The 8,900-nt window shown below is 45.8% G+C and overlaps 1 protein-coding gene across 2 annotated transcripts in view; it reads left to right on the top strand.

Annotated features, from left to right (window-relative positions):
• Nucleotides 1-842: 842 nt before the first annotated feature.
• The window catches only part of rbl1 (retinoblastoma-like 1 (p107)), a 30,235-nt gene continuing 22,177 nt past the window's right edge, over nucleotides 843-8,900 (top strand). For both annotated transcript variants that reach the window (XM_037252485.1, XM_037252484.1), the window contains exons 1-3: nucleotides 843-1,138; nucleotides 2,999-3,132; nucleotides 3,360-3,640. In XM_037252485.1, coding sequence (XP_037108380.1) covers nucleotides 977-1,138; nucleotides 2,999-3,132; nucleotides 3,360-3,640 — 577 coding nt within the window. In that variant the 5' untranslated portion in view covers nucleotides 843-976. The remainder of the gene's footprint in view (nucleotides 1,139-2,998; nucleotides 3,133-3,359; nucleotides 3,641-8,900) is intronic.

The following is an 8,900-nucleotide window of genomic DNA, read 5'->3' as shown; positions in this document are numbered from 1 at the left end:
ACCTTGGTTATTTGACCACAATCCGTTCCAGAAGGCGGTTCGAGAAGCGAATTGGTCGAATTCCGAATCTATTTTTCCCATTACAAATAATTGGAAAAAATTGCATCCGTTTCAAGACAAAAAACCTCGCCTTTTTTAAGCCTTTTTTCATTTGCGCATATTTGTCCGATCGGGCACCGTGTTGGTGACCCCTGCTATAGATGGTGTCGCCATAATCAAAAATGGGCAGGATTGTCATTTGCTGCCTTCACGGCCTCCCTAAGCAATCGGACAACCGAACAGTAATTACACCCACTAGTTGCTACAATAATAGTAATAATAATAATAATAATAACGATAATAATAATAATAATAATAACGTTCGGTAAGTCAGTAATTACGGTCAAACTGAACTGCATTTAGACCATCCGCCGTAAACATGATGATATAAAAACAAATTCTCCAAACAGAATTTAAAAACACATTCTTTGATTTTTTTTTTCTTTTTTTTTTGTCGTCGCATGAATACATGTTTGTTTTGTAACATTCCGGAAGTGACAGAACAGTAACTTGAAGAGGAGGGGTGGAGGAATTGTTTACGTCAGTGACAGTAAACATGACAAACGTAAAAATAGATCTTCTAAGTATAATGTATTTGGGGAAAAATCCATTCGTGAATTTCTATCCAAAAGTGACATTGATTCCTTGTTAGCGGTTTATTGAAATGCTTCAGAAGGCAGGACTGGTTGGGTGACTACCTCACGTGACCGACACGCCCCTCGCCTCCTATTGGGACTCGCTCGGCAGTTTTGGCGCCACTGTTTAGCGGAAGTGGAGCTAGGTCATAGTCTCGGCTGCTGGAGGAGCGTCGTGTTTTTGTTTTGCTTTCATTTGTGGGGCCTTTTTTTCTTAACCCCCCCCTTAAAAAAAGTATTACCTCCTCCAAGCTGCGGCCACCACAAGTGTGAAGATAGCGATAGCCGCCCTGTCGGCCACGATGCGCGGCGACGAGTCGTCCGATTCAGAGTCGGGCCGAATGGAGGAGAGCGTCGCGCGGAGGAGTTTGGAAACGCTGTGTCAGGAGCTCAACATGGACGAGCGCACGGCCACCGAAGCCATGGACAACTTCACGACCATCTGGAACACGTACACGCTGGAGGTGAGCAGCAGGGGGCTACTTGAATAGACTGTTTCTGCCTCACCAAACAAACAACGACGACCTACGGACGTCGGAATTTAAGCACTCCAAATGTTCGCGGTCCATCGGACGTTCGCACATTGCCTTTTAATCATGAACAAGCAATTGTAGTCATTTACAACTAAACGATAACTTCTTGCGATAATATTGGTGATTGCACGGTGATTCTAGCTACATAGATTATGAAGAGTGTTTGCGATTAGTTGTGTTTACAGACTGTCCTTGAAGGCAGCCAGCTCCTGACGTCACCGACCTTTTTGAAACTGAGTGTTCTTGGGTACAAAAACACCACCAAAGAATCCAAAAACAAGACTTATAGGGTACTGACTAATGTGTACTGTGAAGGAATACGTAACTGTGTTATACACACTTATGAAATAAAACTGCTGCACAAATTACTTATACGAATGTAACATAGTCACAAACTTACTAGTCTGTTATTGATCATTAGTCCTCATTTATTTGAAGACAATCTTAGGTTTTTCTCAAATCAATATGCAACACTACTTTCCTTTATAAATCTCTTCCAGTGTTCACATCTTTAAGTGATCACTTCTGCAACATTCCCAAAAAAATCACTTGGTCCCAACCAGTGGCGGATGCTGGTCTTTCAAGGAGGGAAAGCTCAGTTTCGGCCTACATCATAAAATGTGTCTGTTTATTTACCTGCTGCTCGGAAGGGACAGACACAAAAGTTGAATGTGTTGTAGTGCATATTTAGTCAATGACAATGACACACAACAGTATATATTTGATCACTTATTTTTTGACATTTTAGGGGAAGCTGAGCTTCCCTTGCAGTCTTGGGGCGTATTCAGACCTGACTGTTTGGTCTACTTTAAACGGACCAGGGTTTGATTGTGACTTTGGTCTGGACCTTTTATGCAGGTGTGAATACACGCAAACGAATCCTGGTGCGAATTAAAGAAACGGACCGAGACCCACTTTTTGAAGTGGTCTCTGTTCGCTTCCGAACAAACTGGTGCGGTTCGCTTCAGGTGTGAATACAAACAGCGCAGATCCAAACCAACGCAGCGCAGAGGACTCGCATGTTTTCCTCCATTTCCGGGTCTGTGCTCTGTGTGCCGCCCTGGTCATTTCTGTCCAATGGGAGCACAGATCTTCACAAGCTTGGGTGTGTTTACAAAATATACTTCGCTCGCAAAATGTACAGTCTGAATAGGAATCGCACAAAACAAAAAAAATTCAATCCGCTTTTGGTCCAAACTAAAGGACTTTTACACCCTTAGAGCAATCGCCTCTGGTCCCACCGCTGGTGCACTATCCTTAGAGCAGCCTCGCGAGCTAGTCATGTGGTCGTCGGAGGCTGGCCGGTGCTCCTGGGCAACATGTCAACGACCCCTGAATTCAACAGACAAGCTCGCCGTGTAGGTGTTGAATGGTCAAAGCTGGGATCTCACCGAAGGCAACACCAGATCATTCATTCATTTTCCAAACCGCTTCTCCTCGCGTGTGTGCTGCAGCATATCTCAGCTGACAAGCAGGGCACACCCTGAGCTGGTCACCGGCCATAATAAGCAAGAACACAAATACATAATCGATAGCAAAATATGTAGAGCTAGGTAACTACACACCTTTTCGTTGAGTTGTTAAAATAAGAACCTCCCCAATGTGGCAAGAAGCCATGTTCTGAGCGATGTGAGCGGGTGTTGTTTTAGTAAATTTAATAAGAAACCCACATTGCCGGCCCATTCCTGACCAAAATGGTCGGCTGCGCTTGAATGGGACAGTACTGCATTGTTTCTTGTACTTGTGTGAAAGTGATGGAAAGTGAGGTGTTGGGTGTACGTGTGTGTACAGGGTGAGGTAGTGCACTGGCTGGCCTGCTCGCTGTATGCTGCCTGCAGGAAAGGAAGCACACCCACGGTGGGCAAAGGCCTGATGGAGGGAAACTGTGTGTCGCTCACCAGGATACTGCGCACCGCCAAACTCAGGTGCAAAAAAAACCCCGCACACTTCAAAAAGTTCAAACAATCACAGCCGAAAATCATTCTTTTTTTATATTTATTTTTTTATGATGACAATAGATATCTGATTATGGACAAACCATAATATTACCAAAGCATTTTGTGATTCTGGTTAAAAAGAAAACACGTGTAGCTGTTTTAAAGTTGGGCTTTTCTTCTCACGAATGGCCTTGACTCGCCGGTACGTCCTGCAGCCTGATCGAGTTCTTCTCCAAGATGCGCAAGTGGTCCGACATGTCCAACCTGTGCGAGAACTTCCGTGTGCGCATGGAGCGCCTGGAGCGCAACTTTGAGGTTTCCACTGTCATCTTCCGCAAGTTCCAGCCCATCTTTGCTGCCATGTTTCGCAGCCCGCATGGCTCCGAGGCGCCACCTCCTCTGCCGCGCCAGGCCCGCGGCCGGAAGCACCGCCGGCTGCCCTGTCACTCTGCCGACGTCTTCAAGTTCTGCTGGACACTCTTTGTCTACACCAAAGGTAGGCCGCTAAACATTTACATCGTTTGTGATGCCAGTTTGCTTGCACCTTTGCTGAAGACATTGGTGGTGCAATTGCAAGGCGATGTCTCTCTGAGGCTTCAAAATGCTCACACTATCAGCTTAGGTTGTTGCATTGTATGAGTTAATCACTGGAGGGCAAATAATTTAGACATAAATAGTGGAGCGCCCCCTGGTGATGCCGGGGGGTACAATTGTAAAGCGATGTCTCTCTGAGACTTCAAAATGCTCACACTATCAGCTTAGGTTATTGCATCCTATGAGTTAATCACTGGAGGGCAAAAAATTTAGACATACCGTATTGGCCTGAATATAAGATGACCCTGATTATAAGACGACCCCCTCTTTTTCAAGACTCAAGTTTGAAAAAATACTTTTTGAACATCAAATGTAATTTTTATACAGAAAATGATTACATCTGAAACAAATGATTATAACAATATATCCGAGAGAAAAAGCATGTTATTTTGCCTCATTCAAATCATGCAAAAACTGTCTATCACATCTTAATTAAAGATTAAAGATTAAAGATTAAAGTCCCAATGATCGTCACACACACACACCTGGGTGTGGTGAAATTTGTCCTCTGCATTTAACCCATCCCCGTGTGATTTTAATCCATCCCCTGGGGGAGAGGGGAGCAGTGAGCAGCAGCGGTGCCGCGCTCGGGAATCAGTTGGTGATCTAACCCCCCAATTCCAACCCTTAATGCTGAGTGCCAAGCAGGGAGGCAATGGGTCCCATTTTTATAGTCTTTGGTATGACCCGGCCGGGGTTTGAACCCACAACCTTCCAGTCTCAGGGCGGACACTCTACCACTAGGCCACTTAATATCTGTACATTTAAATGTGTAAACTAACGTGCAATCACATTTGTAAATGAATGGCTTCTGGTTTTTGAAATGTAAATAAACCAATCTACTGTGATAAAACAACAAAATTGCAATAACTGCATTAACCATCAAAGTGAAGTCTAACTGTAACTGTAGTCTTGAAACAAATCTGAATAAGGAAAAACATTGCAATAAAATGCAAACTGCTACCGCTATTGTTAGGGAGCCTGAGGACTGGATAGGGCAGACCTCGGCAAAATCCGGCCCGCGGGCCACATCCGGCCCTTTGTGCATCCCTGTCCGGCTCGCATGAGGCCAATCATAAATTATATTTGATTACAACTTAATTAAAAAAAAATAATAATAATAATCAGTGTCGTGCGTGCAATACAACTGTTTTGCTTTTATTTTGAAAGGCGTTGCACTTCCGTGTAGCGTACGTGTATGTGAGCTGTGCGTGAAGGTGAACAGTGCGAAGTAATGCTGCCCGAGAAATGTGTGCTGACCCTCAGAAAAGAAAAGTTGACAAGGAGCGCCGTGTTTTCAACAAGACATGGACTGCCAAGTAGGGGTGTAAATCGCGGGTTTTGTCACGATACGATATCATATCGATACAAAGAACCGCGATACGATATTTGCCGATATCTTAAAGCCTGCTGTGATTCATTCACGATACATCACGATATAGTGCTCTACGATTGATATAGAACAATATCCTGATTTATAACAATTCATACGCAAAATCAACAAGGTACTGCAAACTCTTTATTTAGGAAATTACAAGAGTATTGTAATATACAAAGTGCTTATTTTAACACTGAACTTTATCAAATTCCTATATTTTTTCTCATATAAGTAAGTAAAGAAAAATGAATATTCTTTCTTTTTTTGTAATACCATTAACTTTAAAGTGCATTACTGAACTACTAAGAGATGTCGTGTTTTTTCTTTAAATGTGCGGCGAGATTTGTGGTGTTCCCTGAATATTTGATCACCGCATGGCAGGATTTACAAACTGCACGTGTCTTGTCCGTTGAGCCATCTTTTCTTTGGAATCCAAAGTGCTTCCAAACGAATGACTTGAAGCCCAAAGGGGAGCGAATTTCCTCGTCTTCTTGGACACTAGCCATAGCACCAGCCCAGGAGCCGCGTAGTTGTCGGCTCCCCTTTCACGTGCCTGCTCTGCTCACAACACAACACGCCGCGCACTGCTCCCGGAAAGAGGAAGCAAGCAACAATGAACTGGATTTCAAAATAAAGTCGTGTCTAATGTCCGAGGTCAAAAACGGGCGATATAGATCGATGTTTACGTTTAGCATCGATGCCAACAAATCGTAGAGCATTATATCGATTAATCGATGTGTATCGATGAATCGTTACACCCCTACTGCCAAGTATTTCTTTACAGAAATGAAAGGTAAAGCCGTGTGCCTGATTTGTGGTACACAGGTCGCTGTGTTTAAAGAATATAATTTGAGTCGTCACTACATGACCAAGCATGAGAAAAAATACATCTGTCTGATAAACAGCGCGCAACAGAGGCTGATGCATAGCAAAACTGCAAGCCCAACAAGGACTTTTTATCAAACTTCACACCCAGAGATGCAGCGGCTTTGTCATTTGAGGAAAAGTTAAAGAAGCTAAGAATAAATTGTACTGATTAATGATTGTTTTTTTATATGACCTATACACCACAATTTCACATAACTTAATATAAATATAAACAGAATAATTGTATTCTTCTAATTACCAGTGCCAGCTATTTAAAATAAATAATTTAGTGCATTTTACAATGGAAGAAAATTGAGCAGGTTTAAGTTATCGTAGGTGTGGCCCTCTGACACAACTCAGGTTTTTCATGTGGCCCCTTGTAAAAATTAATTGCCCACCCCTGGTATAGGGGGTTGGCTTGGATGGTTATTCAAGATTCAAGAGTTTTTGTTCGCGTTTGAGCATGCCAAACAAGGAATTTGACTTGGTACATGAGCCTCTGTTCAACATTTAGGTGACTAACAACACTCAGGGCATGTGAAAAATGACATATTCTCAAACATCCCCTGATCTTAAACTCCCAGGAGGGCAAGGAAAAACTCAAAACTCCAGCTAGGGGAAATGAGAAACCTTGAGAAGAGACCACAGATGGGAGGGTCCCTCTTCCAGGATGACCAGGCTGCGATGGATGCAGAGAGGACACATAGTACAAACAGTGTAGACAATTCAAAAATGTTATTGCACAGCAATGACTCTGAGACTCTAAGAGTGGTGTGAGTTCATCAGAGCAACAGCCTGGGGGAAGAAGCTGTCTCTGTGTCTGCTGGTTTTGGCGTACAGAGCTCTATAACGCTGTCCGGAGGGGAGTAGTTCAAACAGACTGCAACCTGGGGAGAAGGGTCTGTAGAGATGTTACTTGCACGTTTCCTGGTCCTGGACAGGTACAAGTCTTGGATAGATGGGAGGTTGATTCCAATTATCTTTTCTGCAGTCCTGATTGTCCGTTGCAGTCTGTGCTTGTCTTGTTTGGAGGCCGATCCAAACCAGACAGTGATGGAGGTGCAGAGGACAGACTGGATGACGGCAGTGTAGAAGGTCTTCAGAAGCTCTCGTGGCAGGTTGAACTTCTTGAGCTGTCTCAGGAAGTACAGCCTCTGCTGGGCCTTCTCCCGGACAGAGTCTATGTGGCCGGTCCATTTCAGGTCCCGAGAGATTGTGGTTCCCAGGAACTTGAAGGTGTCTGTGGAGAGAATAGTATTACTGCGGATAGTGAGGGGTGAAAGTGGTGAAGGGTCTCGCCTGAAGTCCACTGTCATCTCCACGGTCTTGAGCGGGCTCAGCTCCAGGTGGTTTTGGCTGCACCAGTGGACCAGCCGCTCCACCTCCTGTCTGTACGCAGTCTCATCACCGTCCTGGGTCAGTCCGATGAGAGTGGTGTCGTCTACATACTTCAGGAGCTTCACAGGAGAGTCACCTGAGGAGAAATCGTTGGTGTAGAGAGAGAGGAGCAGTGGGGAGAGGACGCACCCCTGATGGGCACCAGTATTGGTGGTCCGGGTGTCAGATATGATGGTCCCTAGCCTCACACGCTGTCTCCTGTTGGTCAGGAAGCTGGTGATCCACTGACAGGTGGAGGCAGGCACCGCAAGCTGGATGAGCTTCTGTTGGAGGATGTCAGGAGCGATGGTGTTGAACGCCGAGCTGAAGTCCACAAACAGGATCCTGGCGTACGTTCCTGGGGTGTCCAGGTAGTGCAGGATGTAGTGCAGTCCCATGTTGACCGCATCATCCACCGACCTGTTTGCCTGGTAGGCAAACTGGAGGGGGTCATGCAGGAGGCCCGTGACATCCTTCAGGTGGTTCAGCACTAACCTCTCGAAAGATTTCATGACCACAGATGTCAGGTCTATAGTCATTCAAACCTGTGATGGCGGGCTTCTTGGCCACTGGAATGATTGTGGAGCTCTTGAAGCACGAGGGGACCTCAAACAGCTCCAGGGAACGGTTGAAGATCCGTGCAAAGGTGGGTGCCAGCTGCTCAGCACACACTTTCAAGCAGGAAGGTGACACGCCGTCTGGGCCCGGTGCGTTCCTGATCTTTTGTCTCCGGAACATCTGGCGCACTTCCTCCTCGCGGATCTGGAGTGCGGTTGCGGCCTCTGCAAGAGAGAGAGTAGGTGACAACGGTGATGGAGGTGTGGACAGAGCGGTTGTGAGAGGAGGTGAGTTTGTAGATTGTGGTGCAGGAGGTCCTGTTGTGTGGGAGGACTGATCAAACCTGCAGTAGAACCTGTTTAGCTGGTTAGCAAGCCTTGGGCTCTCCACAGGACGGGGGGTTCGTTTCTTGAAGCCCGTGATGCTCTGCAGACCTTTCCACACTGTTGAGGGATCAGGATTGGCAGAGAGGTGTCTCTCCAGGCTCTCCCCGTAACACCTCCTGGCTTTCCTGACCTCTCGGTTCAGTGTGTTTCTGGTCTGCTTGAACAGGTCGCCGCTCTTGTAGGCCTCCGCCTTGACTTTGCGCAGCCTCCTGAGGTTCGGTGTATACCAAGGTTTGTCGTCGTCGTTGTTGTACGTGCGGAAGGTCTTAGTCTGCACACACAGATCCTCACAAAAACTGATGTATGATGTGACAGTGTCAGTGAGTTCATGCAGGTCTGAAGTTGCAGCTTCAAAAACTCCCCAATCGGTGCAGTCAAAGCAGGCTTGGAGGTCCTGCCTTGACTCCACTGTCCACTTCCTCACAGTCCTCACCACAGGCTTAGAAGTTTTTAGTTTCTGCCTGTAGGCCGGGATCAGATGAACTAGACAGTGGTCCGAGAGTCCTAAAGCTGCACGAGCCACAAAGTGGTATGCATCCTTAATTACGGTGTAGCAGTGGTCCAGTGTTTGTGCCCCTCTGGTGGGACACGTTATG

The sequence above is a fragment of the Syngnathus acus genome, chromosome 5 (assembly GCF_901709675.1).
Source record: "Syngnathus acus chromosome 5, fSynAcu1.2, whole genome shotgun sequence".
NCBI lineage: Eukaryota > Metazoa > Chordata > Actinopteri > Syngnathiformes > Syngnathidae > Syngnathus > Syngnathus acus.
Note: the sequence above shows the minus strand (reverse complement) of the source record. Positions and strands in the feature narration are given on the sequence as shown.